Raw genomic sequence first — 22,178 nt, 5'->3', positions numbered from 1 at the left:
TTTTTTACATTTAATTACTTAGGCAATCTAGGATAAATGTATCTTAAACTGTAAAGAACTAAAGTGAGATGAATATACAAGTCTACAAGTCAACCCCTTGGGCCAATGAGTATCCATGCATAAAATATAATTTTCTTTATATAGGCCTATATTTTTTTTTAAATAAGTAGCTACATTTTTATTATTCTTTTTTACAGGTTTAAGGTACAGTAAAGTTTACAGGTACAGTAGTGACCTGTCTATCACTATAGAATGTAAAAAAAAAAAAAGGAAAAAAAAAAATCGGAGAAAATCCAGGTCACTGGGTTTAAGACCCTGTGTAAATAATGGGTTGGTTTAGTTTACATGATAAATACATGTTAGACTGATAGGAGTGACAGTTGATCTATGTTCACAAATAAGAAGTGTAGCCTACAGTCTGAGCATCGACTGAAAATGATGAAAATGCCTCGTTTATGAATATATGCCAAAGGTCATCGCAGTCTGAGATGACGACAGCTCCGGAGGATGCATCAGTTCTGCGGCATTAGGACCTTGCGCTCCTCTTCCTCAAAAGAGAGGAGGGCGTATGCCGGCACGGGCTGAGAGTTAAATAGGCTGACATTCGAGAACAACTCAACGAATGTGCTGGGGGTGGCAAGAGCGATGCGAGGGCAAGGCTGGAGCTGAGCCTGCGAGACAGATAGGAAATCCGTGAAACTCAACTCATTTAGTCCCCAAAGAGGCTAACGTTCTTCAGTAAGCATTTAAAGGACGAGAGACCATGTCGGTGCTGGCTTTGCAAGAATACGAATTCGAGAGGCAATTCAATGAAGATGAAGCCATTCGATGGATGCAAGAGAACTGGTACAGTAGCTCTGCTGCATGATACATATTCTGGACCATAACAATCACGCCTACAAACCCTGTTGTACCATCAGATAGCTCGTAAACGTGTTTTGCACTGACTGACTAGCATATTAAATATTGCAACCATGCATTAATCCGAATGCTCAAAAACGGGGGGCTCTTGAAAGTCACTGGCAGGTGGGCTACCATCCAGACCACGGTATATGCACAGTCAGTGTGATATTCCCCCTCGAGACTCATCAATATTGTTTCAGCATCGTGTTCTATTCAACATCTCAAATGTGCTTCGTGTAATGAGCGATGCTATATTTGAAGCATCGCTGCTCTAATCAGATGCAAAGCCGTTTCAAGGTGATGTTCTGCTAATGCCCTTTCGTGACAAATGGAACTTTCATCCTAGGATGCCTCGCGTGTTCAGATTCCACGCAAACGTTTATTCGAATTATTATTATTATTATTCGTAAACAAAACTGAATGTATGATTAAAATCATTCGTACCCCTTTATATCTTGCTTGAAGTAGCGATGTCCGATTCGTGAAAGAATCGTTCTTTAGATTCGGATCTTTCCAATAAATCGGTTGAAGCGGTTGACAAAAACGGTCAGGGAAATGCTCACGAATCGGAAGGGATTCATCCGAGAGGTTAACAACTAAACGATTCATTAATCCGTGAGTCGCTTCCTTCCAATATGTCCGATTTGTAATTGCCAAGAACTGATTTGAGTGAATTTTTTGACCAGTGACAGTTAAACACGCACGAAATAGAATTGGTTTTAATAAACTTCAGCATTACAATGAACACCATAGGCCTAAAACATAATTAAGAAACGTAATAAACATATACATGAATAGGTCTTTCTTGTAGGCTAACGTTATAATAATTATGCAATGTCAGACCATGAGGTGACAATCACGCTATGACGTAAATAATAGATTTGAACCGGTTCTCTTAAACGAACGGTTCAAAAGAACCGATTCGCGAAAACGAGTCTGACTTCCCATCACTAGCTCAAACTCAAAGCCTAGCATAGCCCACAATCTCTGTTGCAAAATGTAAACGCCACAATACAGGTAATCATACCCAGCTAACAATGACCTGGTGACCACCGGTGGTCCGCTGTGTTAGCTGGGTATGAATAACAGACATGCAAGTGAAGCGTTATTAGATTGCCTGCTCCGTACGTAAGCTTGATTCTGTAGTTAATGGCCGAAATCATCGCTGTTTATTGCACATTTGGCACGTTTCTCTTGTGGGAAACTGTGCTGCTTGTTAATAGTGTCTGACACATGGTAACGTCGAAACGATTACTTGCTTTGGATCAATGTCACAATTTTGTAATTCTGTAGCGCGTTTAGAGACGGAGAAGTGAGGCTGGTTAAGAATTCATAGCAACCAATGAGATGTGGTTGTTGATGTCTGCTGACACAATTCTGACCAATCATGTTTCCGCGTCACTGTGCCGACTTCTCGGGGTTGCTTGCATCACATCTATCATCTTGTATCCCTCCTGTGTGGAGAGCAACACCGATTGTCTTTAAAGTACGTTTTTAGGTGTAATGTGCTTAATAATAATTTTGTTTTGTTGATCACTTCAGCCTGTCGGTTTCCTGTCTTTACTTAAAAACGGAATGCGAAGGAAATGGTGTTTAACGCCTGTATACAACCCTGAAATGCAGATTTAAAGGGATAGTTCACCCAAAAATTAAAAAAATTCATTATTTATTCTCAGTAATTTTGGGGTAAACTATCGCTCAAAAAAACCAAAAGCCAAAACAAAAAAACAATAGAGACACCTATACATACATAGACAGGCATCTGACAAGCCATTCAATCATGCAGCATAAGTCATTAATATCAGTTCAACACAGGCTTTAAAATCATGCTTCTTTCCTGGTATTTAGTTAACTTACAACAGTCACAATTTCCATGATGTCACAATACTTACTTGTAGTCACATTAACTTTATGAGTAAGATAATTATAATGGCCCTTGCCGTTATTAGGCCTATCTAGTTTTTTTTACTGTTCCAACTTTGAGTTGTATTCATCCCGTGGCCACTACTGTTTTTAAAAATTAGTTTAATGCTCTCATTTTTATTTGTGCTTCCTATCAATTTATCAGGGTAATAAATTACCAGATCATTGGCTTTAGACTATTATAAAATACATTCATCCCTTTGTAATGTAATTTCACATGCTATATTTCTACATTAATGTACAAGTGCAGCTCACAATTGGTGCCAGGTCTATGCCTGGGCAGGCAATGCGATTTTTCGGCTTGCCTACCTCATCAAACAAACATTTATCAGGAAAATGTTACCGGGGCACCCATGATCAGACTAGACTAGAACTGGACTAGAATCTTTCACTGCACTAGATAAGGGAAGGCAGATGATGTTTGCATTGCAACACAGGTGAATGAAGTCTTATGTCCAAAATGAGCCAGATCTGGGCAGATGCAGGGATGTAGGAACTGAGTTAAATGGATAGATCACCCGAAAATGAAGATTTTGTCATCACGTACTCGTCCTCATTTTGTTCCAATCCGGTATGAGTTTCTTTCTTCTGTTAAACACAAAAGAAGATATTTAAAAAAATGTTGGTAACCAGACACTTGGCGGTAGCCATTGGAAAAAAAAAATACTATAGAAGTCAATTTTTTTTTTGATTACCAACATTCTTTACCTAATATCTACTCTTGTGTTCAACAGAAGAAATAAACTCATACTGGTTTGGAACAACTTGAGGGTAAGTGAGGACAAAATTGTCATTTTTGGGTGAACTATCCCTTTAAATAGCATTTAGTCCCAAAGCCCTTATATACTTGTATACTTTGGCAAATACTTTGGTTGTTTGCACAAAGGTCATTCAGCCGAGTGAGGGGATGAACAAAGGGGTTAAATACTAATTAGCTGTATTGTAATTCAGCATTTTTAAGACTATAGATCATCTTGGTAATTCACATTGTGTAATTGCTTCTTTTGCATTCGAGGGAAATGCATAGATAAAGAGAGTACACATTTGCTTGAAACACATTTTTCAGAACCCCTCCCGTTTGGATTTGAAAAGAAGCTGCTAGGCACGTCTCTCCTTTAACAATCCCACGTTCCGCTCTGTGATGAATGACTGCAACACCACAGGATCCATTCGTACATCTTCCTGATGATCAGGGAAACAGAAATGTCAGCTCTGATAAACAATTCTTGCATTATTTATTTATGTTAGGCAAGCACAGTTGCTTCAGCACAGACTTTCCTGAAGTTCTGTGAAGAAAAGATCTTTAAGTATAAATGCAGATTTGGATATAATTGTCACCTCAATGTTCAATGCATCCTGTTATTTTAACAAAGTAACAAAGGCTGTTAAAACTAGAGAGATTTTTTTTATTGAGTGCCTCATGAACAACAGTACAGGATACAGAAAACCTTTTAAAAAAAAACACGAAAAAAAAAAGATGCTAGATATTTTCAAGAGGCCCATTTATTGGAAGTATATTTCAAATTCTCTTATTCCAACAAGTACTACTGCATTTCAACGGCCACGTCAGTGCTAAAAAATTAATTGTATGTAGCAGTAAAAGTTTGTGCATGTGTTTTATAGGTGCTGCTGTGTCATACTAGACAGACACATTGGCATCTGTTCTTGTATAATTATTAAAAAGTATATTATATATATATTATTATTTTTTTATTTAATTGGCAAAACAATTCTCAGCAAAGATCAATAAGACAGAGCTGCCATAGCTTGTGCATTGAGCCATATTTTGTGTTGGTCTGAGTTGACCAGAGAGAATTAGCCTCAGGTTGTGAAGATTGCCACAGGTCATCTCTAATCTGGGAGTATTTTTATCCTCTATCCTCACTACACTGCACTGCCCAAAGGTTTCTTTAATGAGATCTCACTGTAAGAGTCAGTCTCTCAAAAGACAAGCAGACAGGAGGCACAGAAACACTGTAAATAGAAGTGGACTGAATTCCACACGGACTGCCAGGCTTACATAATAGTGACAGATAATAAAGAGTTTCCTGGCACAATCAAACCGATGTCCCCTGCAATAAATGCTACTTAATACAATCTTATGAAAGCAGACCGCCACTTTACTACACCACATTGTGAGATGCAATCTCCGAAAAATACCGCCACTGGCCTTGATAGATTATCTTTATAAAGTAGATTTGCTTTTCCTGCATCCTTCAAAGTCTAAAAAAGCTCATCTCAGAGCACACACACACACACAAAAAAAATGCATTTCAAAATTTGACCTCTGAAAGAGCAGTCACCTTGTTTCTATTTTCACCACAAGTAACCCCGAAGAAGGGATTGCATTTGATGTTTTAGAAAGGGTAGTGGAGAAAATCAAATACCTCTGGCTAAAGCCCTTTACACCATGTCAGAAATTATAACATCAGCCGTTGGTTTGTTTAGTCTTAAGCATGTTATCGCACCCAGAGCGTTAGACAGAGAACTGTTTAGCAAGAAAACAAAGTAGTATTTCACTATGCATCTATATTTTGCAGCTTAACATGGAATACATTTTTTTTTTAAGAATGCATTTGCATGTCCTCATAACGTCAAGGTTTTGCTCTGACAGAAAATATTTTCTGTGCTTGAATTCTATACCACCCTGCACTTGCCCAGCGTTGTGCTGCGTTCGATTAAAAATCACTGCATCTAGCAGAACAGATTCTGCTATCGTCATTAGTCTAAAACTGCTATTAGGGCTGCAGATTCCGTTTATTTAGCGGCTCTAAATTACTTGGGAAGCACTTCTAGCGCAAACAGCTTGGGCCAGATGTGATCCCTTGCAAGTAGCTTCACCATCAGTCTTTGTCCACTGCAGGTCTGATGCTCTCAGCTGGAAAAATGAGAGCATAGACAAAAACACAGATGAAGTTTTTCAAATAATTGATGGTCTTGCAATAAATAGACCTACTTAGTGTGTGCGTTGATGACGCAAGACCTGAATCTGTTTTGCTGAAATAAAATATTTGTGGTTCCTCTTCTACAACCTTTTTCTGTATCATTTTCGGTGCATTATATGGAAGCTGCTAGAGCTTTGCTTTTTCTTCTCTTTTTTTTTGGACAGTAACAACAAGGCCTGATGGGAATAGTCAATCGCATCTCCATTGGATGGTCAGTACCAAGGCAGGGTTTTACTGCAGCCGTATGGCATATAACTCACTCGCTCACTCCTCCAGCAGGGTATTTGAAGTTCTCCCCAAAACTCCTGATATGGTGCTAATAAAAAAGGGAGTGATGTTGTTTTTGTCATTCACTGCAGCACAGCTCAGTAACCCATCTTAACATCCAGTCTTAAATGAATAACCTTTATTCATTTCTTTGCTGCATCTATGGCTGGACAATATATTGCATACTGGAAATATATTTGAGATTATTTTGCTGGAGATATAGAATTAAGCTACACTGTGATTACAATGGTGTGATGCACCTTTTATTTGACAAATAAGTTTCCTTAATATTACGTCATTAGACAAGTTTAACAGCTCTCATCAAACTCATAGATGTTTATACTGTAAACTTCAGTAAAAACAGGTTGTTTCCCATAAGTTTGATTAATTTTAGTGAATCAGTTCAAAACTCTGATTCAGTGGATCATCATTCAGAAGTCCCCATATGTACACTACATTAAAAAAAATAATTATATATATATATATATATATATATATATATATATATATATATATATATATATATATATATACATACACACAGTGGGGAGAACAAGTATTTGATACACTGCCGATTTTGCAGATTTTCCCACTTACAAAGCATGTATGTAATTTTTATCATAGGTACTCTTCAACTGTGAGTGACGGAATCTAAAACAATAATCCAGAAAATCACATTGTATGATTTTTAAGTAATTAATTTGCATTTTATTGCATGACATAAGTATTTGATGCATCAGAAAAGCAGAACTTAATATTTGGTACAGAAACCTTTGTTTGCAATTACAGAGATCATACGTTTCCTGTAGTTCTTGACCAGGTTTGCACACACTGCAGCAGGGATTTTGGCCCACTCCTCCATACAAACCTTCTCCAGATCCTTCAGGTTTCGGGGCTGTCGCTGGGCAATACGGACTTTCAGCTCCCTTCAAAGATTTTCTGTTGGGTTCAGGTCTGGAGACTGGCTAGGCTACTCCAGGACCTTGAGATGCTTCTTACGGAGCCACTCCTTAGTTGCCCTGGCTGTGTGTTTCGGGTCGTTGTCATGCTGGAAGACCCAGCCACGACCCATCTTCAGTGCTCTTACTGAGGGAAGGAGGTTGTTGGCCAAGATCTCGCGATACATGGCCCCATCCATCCTCCCCTCAATACGGTGCAGTCGTCCTGTCCCCTTTGCAGAAAAGCATCCCCAAAGAATGATGTTTCCACCTCCATGCTTCACAGTAGGGATGGTGTTCTTGGGGTTGTACTCATCCTTCATCTTCCTCCAAACACGGCGAGTGGCGTTTAGACCAAAAAGCTCTATTTTTGTCTCATCTGACCACATGACCTTCTCCCATTCCTCCTCTGGATCATCCAGATGGTCATTGGCAAACTTCAGATGGGCCTGGACATGCGCTGGCTTGAGCAGGGGGACCTTGCGTGCGCTGCAGGATTTTAATCCATGTGTTACTAATGGTTTTCTTTGAGACTGTGGTCCTAGATCTCTTCAGGTCATTGACCAGGTCCTGCTGTGTAGTTCTGGGCTGATCCCTCACCTTCCTCATGATCATTGATGCGCCACGAGGTGAGATCTTGCATGGTGCCCCAGACCGAGAGAGATTGACTGTCATCTTGAGCTTCTTCCATTTTCTAATAATTGCGCCAACAGTTGTTGCCTTCTCACCAAGCTGCTTGCCTATTGTCCTGTAGCCCATCCCAGCCTTGTGCAGGTCTACAATTTTATCCCTAATGTCCTTACACAGCTCTCTGGTCTTGGCCATTGTGGAGAGATTGGAGTCTGTTTGATTGAGTGTGTGGACAGGTGTCTTTTATACAGGTAACGAGTTCAAACAGGTGCAGTTAATACAGGTAATGAGTGGAGAACAGGAGGGCTTCTTAAAGAAAAACTAACAGGTTCTTAAAGAAAAACTAACTCTCACAGTTGAAGTGTACCTATGATAAAAATTACAGACCTCTACATGCTTTGTAAGTAGGAAAACCTGCAAAATCGGCAGTGTATCAAATACTTGTTCTCCCCACTGTGTATATATTATATATATATATATATATATATATATATATATATATATATATATTTCAGCAAGGACACATTAAATTGATCAAAAGTGACAGTAATTTTAAAACGAACATTTATAATGTTCCAAAAATGTTTTTAAACTGAACTGTAAATTTCTAACTGTAAAATATTAGAACTAAACGTTCTATTTATCAAAGAATCCTGAAAAAAAATCTATGACGGTTCCCACAAAAGTATTAAGCAGCACAAGTGTTTTCAACATTGATAATGATAGCACAGCAATAAATTAAAATATACAAAGAAAATTCTAATAAAATAAAACTGTTATAGTTATTATAACAGTTTCTGTATTTTTGATCAAACAAACACAGCCTTGGTCAGTCTAAGAGACGTCTTTTAATTATTATTTTTTTAAATCCACAAATGTTTAAAAGGGTAGTGTAGGTAAATATTGCAGTTTATTGTTATATGTATGCACATAAAAAATATAAATGAAAATTATTAAATATTCTTCCTTAATTCATTATGTCAAGAAGCTTTTAACTAGATTTTCTTGCAATAAACAGCTATCTAATTGGCTACAATGGTTGTTTGGTCAAAGTCAAAATGATTGTCCCTTTTAAACCTTTTAAATATTGAATATCTTCTTTTTTTTTTTCTTCTTTTTTCTGTCACCCAGCCCTAGCTGCGTCTAATGTAATGAATGCATAATGGCATGCAAACAGAAGCTTGTAATGGATTAGCAGAAGCAGTTTTCTCAAGTACAAGCTTCTTGCTAGCTGGCACAGTGAAGAAAATTTGTCAATAACCAGTGCATTTAACTAAATAGCAGCCAGTAACAAGAGTTCAATCTTCCAATAACACTGATAAATCGGTCCTATAATATATGTGCATACTGCTGCAGTCTCCCTTTGTACACAAAGAACAAAGCAATGACAAGTCAAGGTTGGAGGGGGCTGTATACATTGAATGGACTCACTGTTATAAGCAGAGTGAGGTCAGTGTTTCTCACATCCACTAGGCAGAAAAATAAAATGATGCCCAGTGTGCTTTCACAACCTACACCCAAGCCTACAGAGGTCATGTGTAACAAAAAGAGATTACTACAGTACAAAGACACTTAGAACTATATATTCCATTATATTTTGACTTAATTCAATGTATCATTTGAATTTGTATGTATAGATGAATTGTCTGAGGCTTTATCCAATGGGTGATTAAAACCCAGAAGAACCTCTATGGTTCCTCGTTTACCTATTCGACTGTAGTTCTTGGAAAGAGAACAGAGTCACACAGGAGATGATAGTGGGAGGGAGAGACGTGCCCTAGTTTTGGCCCATAATGCCGGCTGGATGCTGGACTGGCAAAGCCCCCATCTGGCTGACTTCTGCCATTAACCGAAAATAAACACTGTCATTATTAATTAAAGCTTATGTTTCAATAGGGATGTGAAAAGAAACGCAGTTCATTTTAATTAAAGGTCAGTTTTTGCTCTGACAGCATCAAATGAGTATTAATACACATATCAGACTATTTAACCAACAATTTAAGTTGATTCATTTGATAATATTTACTTGATACTAGTGTTAAAAACAAAGTACTTTAACAAAAAGAAATTACAAGCAATAGAACAATTGAGTTATTACTATGCCATTGTTTCAATTTAATTTGTGTGCATGGTATCAAAAATAGCACAGAACCATGAAATTGCTCTCATGTTGGTATTGAAAGTTTGATACTGTGATGTTAGTACCCTTATCGTTATTTATGTTTTAATGGAGTTACTTTATATATAGACATTTCCCAACTGTGTCACCAGAACATTATTTTCTTTCAATTACAATTTCCTCAGCATTCAAAAGGCATTGATGGGGCATTATGGAAGCAAATTTATTGTAAATCAGATTTAGGGGGATCAAAATGCCCTCAAAAATGAATTAGACGGCACTGTGGATATTTCCAGCTTCCAGATAATGCAGTACAACACTGCCAGATAATATGAGCTCCTAAAAGCAACACAAGCTGTCAAAATAAGCCCAATAAGCTGTTTGTGATAAAAAGCTCCAACAACAGTTTATTTCATTTTGGCAAGATAAGTGATGAATATAGGATTTAAGAAACAATGACATATTTATGTAATGTTTGATGCATTTGGCCAAAGTTGCTGAGCCAAATGCATTACATCAGGATTTAATGTGATATTTAAAAAAAAAGAAAAAAAAAGAAAAAAGCATAACATCAAAACCTGTACACAATATAGACTAGTATGCAAATGTTTTGAGACTGGAATTGTGAGTTCCAAAGCTCTGGCTACTCTCTTGTTTTTTTTAACAGCTACATAACTGCATTATAATATAGTCAGAAAAGTCACAGGACCAGTTTGCAGGAGGCCTTTTCACCATATGCAAAGTGTACAAATTTGACAATGTAATATGAGGCTTGTGTGTTACACAACGTGTCAAAATGCAAATTGAAAGAAAATGTAGTGCTTGTGAATGAAATGTTTTTCTCAGTTAAAATATGAGCCATTAAGCATACACTACCGTTCAAAAGTTTGGGGTGATTTTTTAAAGAAATTAATACTTTTATTCAGCAAGGATGCGTTAAATTGATCAAAAGTGTCATTATAAATGACTACCATTTAAAATGTATATTTATCAAAGTAACCTGAAAATAATGTAACAGTTTCCATAAAAACTTTGAACGGTAAGTGTACATACATATGAATATTTAGTTTGGAAAAAGCATCTGTTAAATGAGCACTTGCATATGCCATATAGGATTTATTGTTGGTTCTGGTGTTCTAAAAATAAATCAACAAAATAATAAAGATACTGATATAGTCTGACTTTGAAAAGTTTTTGAAATGCTAGTTGATTGAGCAGATGGACACACTGAAGGTTGTTGTGGATGGATACTTGAGTTTTCTTGGACTATACTAATTTTATTATCATCTCCCTCCTTACAGGAAGAAGTCCTTCCTCTTCTCTGCGCTTTACGCTGCCTGCATACTTGGTGGGCGGCATTTAATGAAACAAAGGGAGAAGTTTGAGTTGAGGAAACCTTTAGTACTATGGTCTTTAACACTTGCAGCCTTCAGGTAAATATGTCTATTGGTAAATGGGTCATATGTCTTACATGCAAATGTTTGAGTGTGTCTATTTGACATACACACATTACATGCATTTGCCTACAGCACCAGTTAACGCTAAAACATATTTGCTTTCTTTAACACATTGCTGTTATTATGATGGAAATATTAAATGTAGTAAATGTAAATTAGAAATATGTAGGTCATTACTATCACAGACAGTTGAGTGATATTTTTACACCACAGGCACTACGAAGATTTCACTGCACATTAAACCAAACGTCATACTGCAATGGCAGTACAAGATGAAAGCAAAGTTTGAGACGACCTTCCCTTGTCATTTTCTCAATTTTGCTAACAAATTATAGTTTAAAAAGACTTAAACCAATCAACATGGAAAGACAATTCACATTTATGTGATAAATGATGTCGCTTTGCACGTTACAATACAACACTGCAGTGAATACTGTGTATTCATAAATTGTTTCATGTTTTAGCAGATTAATGGTGTTCATTATAGGCAGAAAAACAAGCCACTTCCTCGTTCCAAGTTACTTCATAAAGACCTGCATATATGGTACATAAGAGGCCTGCATATATGATTTTGTATTGATATCTAAATTATATAGTAAAGGGCACAAATATCACACACTCTTCTATGTGTGAAGATCAGCACCATAGTTACTGTAGAAATGGGGTGACACAGGCTACCTCGCACTTCCAGGTTTTTCACATGATCCAGCCATTGGCAGCTTTATAAGAAACCTAAAACTGGAACCTGAGTGCCAAGTAACTGCTCAGCCATAAAGCATTGAATAAAGCATTGTTATTAGTAATGCTATGCCCTGAGTCCTAACAGTCAAATAAAGTAATAAACACTATTTAAAAAGTCGATTGTATTTGATTTTAAATGTCTCTTTTGTTTTGTTGCACCTCCTTCTTCAGTATATTTGGTGCCATCAGAACCGGAGGCTACATGATGAACATCTTGATGACCAAAGGCCTAAAGCAGTCAGTGTGCGATCAGAGTTTCTACAACGGACCAGTCAGCAAGTTCTGGGCCTATGCTTTTGTCCTCAGCAAGGCACCTGAACTAGGTGAGATTATACATGAATAAGACCCATTTCAGTTTTATGGGTTAAGATTAAAAGGTGCAGCAAGCGATTTCTGAGAAAAGCAGTTGAAAATTGAAATCAACACCCGAACAAACCATTTTGTGAATATTTGCTAGATGTCTGTTCTGTGTGTGTGTGCGGAAGAAAAAAAATTGTGTTTGCACTTAGTCCTGGCTGTGTAAATAGGAGGGAAAAAAGTGGATCAGACCAGTCACCACAACATTCAGCAATAGTGGTATATACGCTCATGATGGGGAAGGAAAGAGTGTGAGAAAGCGGGACATTTGTAGAAAGAGAAATGGCTGAGATATTACCACAGAGTGTTACGATCAGGCAAAAGGACGCGCTTTAATATTAAAAAAGCTTTCCAGCGCTGGAGAGATGTTAGAGTGTGAGAAGGCCTGAAAACGGACACTGAGTTTGCTTTGTTTCTGCTCGATAAGTAACATTGGTTTTGCCATGTTTCACAGAACCAAGATATGCTGTTGTTGTTGTTGAATCACAGCTGATTCATCCATACTGTTATCGTTGCCTGTGTCGTTGCATAGCATGTTCGTTATTTTGGAGGGCAGAGCAATGAAGGGAGGGGTGTGTGTGTGTGTGTGTGTGTGTGTGTGTGTGTGTGTGTGTGTGTGTGTGTGTGTGTGTGTGTGTGTGTGTGTGTGTGTGTGTGTTTCAATTTCAAATATAAACAAGTCAAGTCACCTTTATTTATACAATCGCTTTATACAATACAGACTGTTTCAAAGCAGCTTTACAGTGATAAACAGAAAAATGATTCAATGATGCAAAATTCAATGATTCAATTCTGCTGTAAAGCAGCTCTAAAACTAAACTAAAACTAAAAAGCAAAACTATAGACTAAAAAAATCATTCAATAGTAAATAGGCTACATCATTTTTCTTTTGTAAAGTTAGACTTCATTCTCACCCTGTTGTATTTGATACTAAAATAGTTAATGCAACAGTTGTAGCCACATTACCAAATCCTTAACTCTATTTAAAACAACTGTAGTAATTTAACAGAGAAATAAAGTATAATGGTTCTAGTTAAATACATTCTGCCTCTTCTATGTAGCCTGCTCAAGTGACAAAGCACTACTGAGAAGCCTAGTGTTCATCTGCATGAAAATAATTGGTTGTGAAAGCGTAACAGAATTTGTTAGCGTGGACCTTGCAGCATAACCCCAAGTCTAGAAATCTGGGATAGTGGTTATATTTTCCGCCTGCCTGGGCCTATTGTGTTTGCCATGTCCTGGCGGTTAGTGGGCTACCAGGCCCATTGTAGAGACAAACAGACAGCACTAAGACAACTTGAGGACCTTAACATCCCTAATTAGGGCCAGGCCAACCGTGATGAGTCAGTTATGTACAGCAGGAGACACACCAACATATGTAGACTTTTGACCAACTGAAAACATGCGCTTGCCTTCTCTGATATAAGTATATACCATCCGTTTCCATTCCATTGTGTTCAAGAAGAAAAAAATCTTCACTTCCTGGGAAACTGGCATAAAGTATCAATAATAAAATACTAAGAAGTTGCTGGAACCAGGGAAGCCTGTGACACACTTTTCATACATAATAAATTACTTGGGCCTCAGAGCGAGTAGATGAAATACAATTTTAAAAAGATGTCATGTGATCTTGTGTTTGGAGGCAAATACCTAATGTTTAGAAACCAAGGCCCAAATTTACTAACAGCTTGCGCCAGTGCAAACCCTCTTTTTAGCGTTAGAAAACTACTGTCAGGATTTACTAAAGACACGCAGTGAAAAATTAGCGCTGAAAAGGCATGATCTTATTGCATATGCATTTGTAGTAGTTTCCCTTTCAGATGCAAAATTTATGGGAGGAGAATATTTAAACGCAAGGTGATTTACTAAGGTTTGCGCTAGTTAATTTACTGGTATTTGCGCCATTATTTACCACCCCAAAAAAGCATGTCTTAAACCAGACGCTAATTTGCGCGTTGTAAGTAGATCAAGCACAGAACTTTCCACTCCCATTGGCACTTTTTTGGAATTGCACTCTCAAACTAATTTTCCCTGTTTAGTAAAATCATCTTGGTGACAGACTTTGACTCAGACATTTCAGACTGAATAAAACAATGTTTTAGATGGTTTGGAATGTGATTGGAGTTATAAAAAGGGGGGGCATGGGAAGGCTAAGGGATAATGTACAGTCACCAGATAGTTAAGCAAAAGAAACCTCTTCAGGGTGATACAAGACCCCACTGTGAAACGATGCTGCTTATTATGCAGCTACTTGCTACATATGTAAATATTATTAATGTGACTTTTTTTTTTTTTTTTTTACCTCAAGATGACTCGCAGTACCCGCTTGAGCAGTCTTTCATTACTTGTAGCAGTTCTCATGAAATAACATACCACTAGACGGCACGATTGAAGAGTCAGAATTGAGTGTTACAGTGAGACGTGTAAAAATATCAATGAATAGTTCTGCACTAAGCATGGACACATTTCTGAAAGAACTGCCAGTGCCATGTAAACGTAAAGCAGACGATGAATCTACTTCAAACGTCACAACTACCCAAACAAAGTGTCTACACCAGACTTGAGTGGCGGGAAACGACAAAAGCAAATAGAACCTTTTTTGTCTTTTTTTTTTACACTTCCAGTGTAGACAGCTTATCAAGTGTGGCACGACAACCATCATGTCTGGTGAAGACAAGAAAATATGACTAGGCCTATCTCGGCCTCGGATTCACCAGTACAACGGTGGTAATGAAAAAAGACCAGTGTGTTGTGGGTCTCAAAATATGAATTTCTGACAGTGTGAAGCCAAACAAGTTAAGATGGTACTTAGAGACTTCATATAACCAACACAAAAGAAGCCCGTTGCAGTTGATTAGTAGTACTGTATCGATTACAATGTTTCAAATAAATCCTATAGGATTTTCCAAGTAAGGTCATGTCTGTGAGCGTCTTTATGTTGGTGCATGCAGGTGGGGGGTTTTCAAATATGTTTCTCTACAACAGCAGAAAAACCAACCTAATGTGCAACTTAAAATGTTTTAATGCTTCATTTTGACCATTCTTTAGCACAGTGGTGTTTTCATAGTTTGAACTGCTACATTGGCCAAATAAAACTTGTTTTGTCTTGTGAATGCATTGGAACACTTTGCCCTGATTAGATATTCAAGATCTAGAACATGCAAGTTTAATTTAATACCTTAATCTCTACTTACTATTATCAATAACACAAAAATAACAAGATACCATATCTGAGACAGCCAATAGTTTCACAGTTACCAGCATTTTTGTTTCTCTCTCACAATCAGTCTCTTACTCTTATACTTTCAGGAGACACACTATTCATTGTTTTACGCAAGCAAAAGCTGATCTTCCTGCACTGGTATCATCACATCACAGTGTTGCTCTACTCATGGTACTCCTACAAGGACATGGTGGCCGGCGGGGGCTGGTTCATGACCATGAACTATCTGGTGCATGCCGTCATGTATTCTTACTACGCTCTTCGGGCCGCCGGCTTCAAAATCTCTCGCAAGTTTGCCATGTTCATCACCCTGACGCAGATCACCCAAATGGTGATGGGCTGCGTGGTCAACTACCTGGTGTATTCATGGATGCAGCAAGGCCAAGAGTGCCCGTCCCATGTGCAGAACATTGTGTGGTCGTCCCTCATGTACCTCAGCTACTTTGTGCTCTTCTGTCAGTTCTTCTTCGAAGCCTACATCACAAAGACCAAATCCAATGCAGCCAGGAAAAGCCAATAAATCAAGAAAATGATTTTGAAAAGTGAATCAAGGAGAGCAAAGTGGACCAATGAATGGTTAGTGAATGGATGGGTCTTTACAGTTAGGGCTTATGGACTTGCAGAAGAAAGAAGAGAAGACCATGAGAGGCTACGATCAAAGCTTGTGCATACTGTACTACTAACGTATAGAGATAAATCTCCCTGCCACTAGGGGTGCTCTATTGAGTTGCACTGAGAAATCATTATGATTATATCAGTTGAACAAAAAAGAACAAAAAAATGTGTCTTTATGTGATGTTTATGTGCCCAATTCAATTCTCTGCATTTAAATTTTTTTTTTATAGATTTAAAAGGGATGCAAAATAAATTCAAACAGAATTAAGGAGAAGTTTAAATGGACTGGGACATTTGAAAAAAAATTCAGAGAAAATGATATGGATAGAATCAATATTTGTGTGGTTATGTCTAAACATTAAGTGTTACCGTTGCATTTTTATTTTGTATTGATTAGATACTAGAGTGTGTATGATAGTTTTGTATGAAAGCCATGTCAATGGATGACTGGTCAATGTTGAGCTAAAAATGCCACAGTGTGTTCAGCATCGCAGCACCAAAATCCTCTCAGGACTTAAGAGTTTTCCATTTGATGTTCATATCATTTTAGAACAAAAAAGAAATTACATAAAAAAGGGCAAAATAGTTAAGGTAGTCAAATAGGCCTGAAATGTTTATGCCATTGGATCACACATACACAAGCAACCACACAAGTATTTAAAAAAAAAAAAAGAGAGAGAGAAGATAGAAGACAAAGACCAGTGAAGGCCGTTTTGAGAGGACATTTCAGCCAAATGATCATCAGAATACCTGAGGCCCTTGTGGAGTATGAATCATCGGACCTCTCTGAATCTGTGGTTGTTCTGACCTCTGAAATGCCTGGCCTTCTTCCCATGGCTTAAGCTCATAATTATCATCTATTCCAAAGACCAACGGCAGTCCAAACAAGCCCTGTCTAAAGGACCATGAAGTCAAGCATACTTACACAAAATGTCTATATTCACTGTAACAAACCTGAATAACTGAATGGTGTCTATTGTGCTCTTGTGCATTTGCACTGTATACATGTAAAGCATATAGACGATTTTAACAAAGAGCCTTGAGTGCTGAAATAAGTGTCTGTGTTTTTTAATTCCATTTCTCCTTGTTTACCTTGGTAGGACTGTGAGATATTCTTTGTGGTACATATTTTGCTATCATCTCTGCAGGAAAGACATATGAACTGTCACTCTTGTGGTGAACAGGCTCAGCAACATGCCAGATGGGAGCACTATTGCCTCAGCAACAATGACATAAGACATTACACATAAGTTCAGACTGTCCTGCTTTCTAAAGCCATACTAAGCAGCATGTTGGGTCTGCTGACGGGTTGGGCAGTAAATATGTGAGAAAGAGTGACTACAAAAGACATTTAAACCTTATGGAAATAGTGTTAAAAGTACTATGAAATGGTACAGAGCTGACAAATTTACATCACATAATGCCATATTTGACTAGAAATCTTTGGACAGGAGATAAAGTGCAATAAAATGCTGTCCAATAAGAGTTAAAATTTAGATATTAAAACAATCACAATATTACCACAATCTTACTTAAAATACTAAAAATGTTATATAAAACAAAGACAAAAACAATTGATGACACCAAAAGTACCAGAGGTAGATATCAGTTCTTCAAAGATTGTCTCAGATAAAGCCTCTGGAGTCAAAAAGTTTGAGATTTTGGCATTTTAAATGAACATCACAATTATAGGCCTGTGTAATAAATCAAAACCATCCACCTTTAAGTAACAGTTACAGTATGTCACTTCAAGAAAACATTTAAATGCTAATTAACCATTCCAGTAATGTAGACACAATGGCCCTCATTTATCATTCTTGCGTAGAAACGGGCGTATATATTGGCGTAAGATTATGCTTACACTCCTCTCATCGCCTGATTTATGAAGCTGTGCGTACCTTTGAAATCCAGGTGTACGCAATACCTGCGCTTGATAAATGCCGCGGCTGAAAACGAGCGTCATTAGAATAACACGCCCCTATATATTCAAGTCTCCGCTTCCCCCACGCCCTCATTTTACGCCATGGACACACGGAAGACGGCAAAGAAGAGAAACTTCTTTGAGAAAGAGAAAGCGAAACCAGGGAAGTGGAAAGAAACAAAATTGATTTCTAGATTTTTATTATTAATGACGCTTATTGTTATTTAGAAGAAGAATGTCGTTATTATTATTATTTGTATTATTATTATTATTATTATTTAAAAGAAGAAGAATGTCATTTTTATTATTTTGTCAGTCTGAATTATTTTTTTGGTCATTGAAAGCCTTTCATTACTGAACCCAGTCCGTGCAAACCCTGGCCTAACCATCGTTTCAAAGAATAGTACAACGGCGAGCGCGTCGAGTATAAACGCCTCGTCCGTTTGTGGAGGTGCGCGCGCAGTCTGCGGAGACTCGCGCTGCGGAGCCAGGCGAAAGTATAAACAAGGCTTGAAACGTCAGGTAAAGCACACAGGCTCGCAACTGAAGGAATACATATGCCTACAAATCAAATGCTTTGGTAAAATCACACAAATTAAACATTGAATTCCATGTTGCACAAAAATAAACACTGAAGTTTATAATTACTATGTTGTTGTTTTTTTACAGTGGGTCATAATATATCATATCTTTTAGTTTGTCAGTGCGTTTTGTGGTGTTAGGAATTGTTTTTTCTGCGCATTCCCGCACTCAAAACGTGCGTACACCACCTCCTGAGCTGGCGTAGGATTTGAGCGTGCCGTACGCCAACGTCCATATTGATAAATCTCAAAGTCACCGTGGTTTTGGGTGTACGCCAGGTGTACGCTGGAAATTTGGTGTACGCACTTTTGATAAATGAGGGCCAATGAGGGTATTCTGGTGTGTGCATAAAACAGTGTGCAATTAACTTAGAATTAACTTCAATTTGGGTTGTACAAATCAACTGAATTAAATAGATTTCAGAAATGGTTCTTTGTACACATTTTGTATGTTGTTCCAGTATGTTCTACCTTGAGTCATCAGCAGGTTCTTTACCGTTTTCATTTTCTTTTTTTCATCCCTGCATGCTTATTGCTTCTCAAACAAAAAAAACTGGTGAAAATTAAAAACAAAATGTGTCTGACATGTTGAAAGTTCAGCCCTTCAGGACTGTTAACACCCTTTCAGCTTGCTACAGGAAAAATGACTTGTTACTACACTGCACGATTTGAAGTATTCAGCACCAGGGTGGGGGAGGGTTGGGGAAGAAGTAAACCCGTCTCATCTAGACATAGACATACATTATATACTTCCTCGGACAATAATATGTTCTCTGAAATCTAGTGTCACTGTCAACTGAGTTATCTTCCCTTGTGACACCAAAGTATTTCATTCATGTCTTTGCATTACAGTCACGTGTAAGGCAATGAACTTGATTTGACTCACTCACTGCACAAAAAGCCTTAGGTCAGATGTGCCATGCTCTGTCTAGCTCACAAAATATCAGTTATCATTTTGAAAGGTCAAAGACTCCACAAACTGCAGCATGTCAGTCAGGACTGGGACAGATTTAAAATTGAACTGCTTCCAGACATTTTTGCATAATTATTTATAAGCGACTGTAATGAATGAAAAATACAAATAAAGTAAATATTTGCATAAATATAAATGAATGACTAGCAAGTCTCATATACAGGGTTTGGGAATGTAAATTTAAAGTAATAAAAGTAATGTGTTACAATATTGAGTTACTCCCTAAATAATAACTAATTGTTTTACTAGCTACTTTTTATGGATGCAACTTTTTCTCGTCTTATTTTTGGCAAATGTAAAAGCCCTTTCAACACCAAAAACCAAACGAATAAGCCTGCAGGCTGAAGGACATGCAAATTCACATCTGTACAGTTGAGAGTGCAGCTTAAACAAACCTTTCAGTTGTACTGCCATTCTGGATTGCAGAAAAATAGGGTGCAGGAGAAGAAAGTTCACCACTCTTACTTCACACAACGCCTCTTCCTCTTACCCCTGAATTCCCTCAAGGACTGAAGGGGTATCAATCTATAAATGGAAAACAAAGTAACTTGCGTTACTATTTGAAAAAGTAACTCAGATATTTTGTTGTAAATTTAAAAGTAATGCATTACTTTACTAGTTACTAGAAAAAAAGTAATCTGATCACATAACTCGCATTACTTGTAATGTGTTACCCCAACACTGCTCATATAAGTCAGAATAAATATACTTAATATACACTGGTTATGTTCAGAATTTAAGAATATAGTTAGCTACTGAATAGTGTGCACTTTATACTGCTAATACAAATAAGTATACAAATATACGAAAAATATTTTATTTGATTCCTCCATCTCATTTTCTATCCTTGCATCCTTCCCTCGCCTCCTAACGGGGGTGGAGCAGAGACGTGAGGAACTGAAGTGAGGAAAGGAAATGAGGATGCACAAATAAGAAATGAAAAGCACCCCAAAATAAGTTTTTTAAAGTAAGCATGCTACATTGCCACATGGCCATCATGCTCAATTTAGTGAATGAAATTCAATTACAATTTCCAATAGATGTTTTTCAATTTCTAATCAAATTTGGTTTAAAAATGTCTTAACATTTGCAGTCTGATCAAATAATGAGTAAAGAAAAATAATCCCAGTTGATATTTTGTCTGGTTAAATCACACAGAAAATGGTATGTTGTGTTAAGCACACTACATTATGGAGTATGGTACACTGCAGTGTAGCACAGTGCTTATTTTGGCAAATGTAGCATAGTTAAAGTTACAATTTGTAGGGGTTTTTTGCCGCCAGGGGTCGCTAACCAATTAAAATAACAAAGGAGTAGATTGATGACGCAGTGATAAGCGGAATGATGGGACTTGCTGTCATGCTGATGGATCTAATAATGTTTATGGATGAGTGAAAACATTCATGCTTTTTAACATGACTGTGGTATGAAGCAGGTCGCGATTGCTAATAAGAGACAAATATCAGCGCCACACGCGAGTCCCGCGCATACTGATCATATTCTAACATTTCATCATGTTGAGCTGTATAACTTTGATTTGTTTTATGTACATTTGCTCAGCTGTCTAATAAAGTATGCAAGAGGGGTGTCCCTGTCAAGTCTGACTCATGAAGCTCTGTCAATTCCAAGTTAGTCGCGGACGTGGAGCTCTCGGCATCTTGAAAACGCCACGCTGATATTGATCCTCGTTTTAGTTCTCCTTTTGTCCTAAAGTCTGTTTGCCATGGTCCATAATGTTTGAACGAAACAACAACAGCTAGACGTCACGCACTACGCAGTTGTCCACGTCTGTCACCATGGTTACTATCATGGGTTACTATGGCAGTACAAGCGGAAACCAGGGACAGGGATAATGCGGATATTACGTCATTGACAGGCGACAAGTGAACAGGGACGCACACTTTTTAAAATTGTGAATTTCTCTGAATTTACAAATTCTTGGAAACATTTAGGATAATGGAAGTACACAATTTAAAGATATAACACTGTGCAAGTGGTTTTTGGATATTTTGATACAAAATTCTTACATATTGTACCTCTAAGCAATAAGGTACGAGAGGCTGTGCTGTATCGTGAAGTCACGGCCGGGGTGAAGGGCGTTGTTAGGCAAGACGCAAACCTCAACTCCTTCAGCCATGCCTTATTCATGATACAGCACTAGCCTCGAGTACCTTATTGCTTTTATAAATCGGTTACCACACAATACAAATATTAAAGTAAAAAAATAAAAATAATAATAATAATAATAATTAGTGCAACTTTCATGAAGTAAAATCATTAAAAGCCTTCCTTCCGTTGCCATACCTTACCAGAATATGTTCAAATAAATGTCACATTAGACAATGAAGTTGTAGGTTGTGTTTGAATAATTACGTATCTTATTTAGCTGAGGTAAATTAAACGCAATTCTCACGTATCCTTGCTTGATGAAGAATGAGACGGCACAACGGTCAGTTGAAATTTAAAAGGCTGATTTTCGCGCTTAACCCTCAGAGAGTCTTCGGTCACTTCTGACCGAAAAATTTTCTGTTTTGAATTTTAAAAAATCACAGCTTCATCGGAAGGTTATGATACTTGGTGACTTT

At 37.5% G+C, this 22,178-nt stretch overlaps 1 protein-coding gene across 7 annotated transcripts; it reads left to right on the top strand.

The window, feature by feature from the left end:
• Positions 1-536: 536 nt before the first annotated feature.
• Positions 537-17,173, top strand: elovl6 (ELOVL fatty acid elongase 6). 7 transcript variants are annotated; one of them, XM_084133634.1, is made up of 5 exons: positions 537-846; positions 11,027-11,158; positions 11,650-11,726; positions 12,095-12,246; positions 15,590-17,173. In XM_084133634.1, the coding sequence occupies exons 2-5, from the start codon at positions 11,132-11,134 to the stop codon at positions 16,021-16,023; spliced, it is 690 nt and encodes a 229-aa protein (XP_083989760.1). In that variant the 5' UTR covers positions 537-846; positions 11,027-11,131; the 3' UTR covers positions 16,024-17,173. The 7 variants fall into 7 exon arrangements, with proteins under 7 accessions (XP_083989760.1, XP_083989755.1, XP_083989756.1 ...); XM_084133630.1 differs by lacking the exon at positions 11,650-11,726 and adding an exon at positions 5,936-5,982 and having other exon boundaries at positions 558-846; XM_084133631.1 differs by having other exon boundaries at positions 579-846; positions 11,647-11,726.
• The last annotated feature ends 5,005 nt before the right edge of the window (positions 17,174-22,178 follow it).

Source organism: Abramis brama (genome assembly GCF_963993115.1).
Source record: "Abramis brama genome assembly, chromosome: 13".
Classification (NCBI taxonomy): domain Eukaryota; kingdom Metazoa; phylum Chordata; class Actinopteri; order Cypriniformes; family Leuciscidae; genus Abramis; species Abramis brama.
Note: the sequence above shows the minus strand (reverse complement) of the source record. Positions and strands in the feature narration are given on the sequence as shown.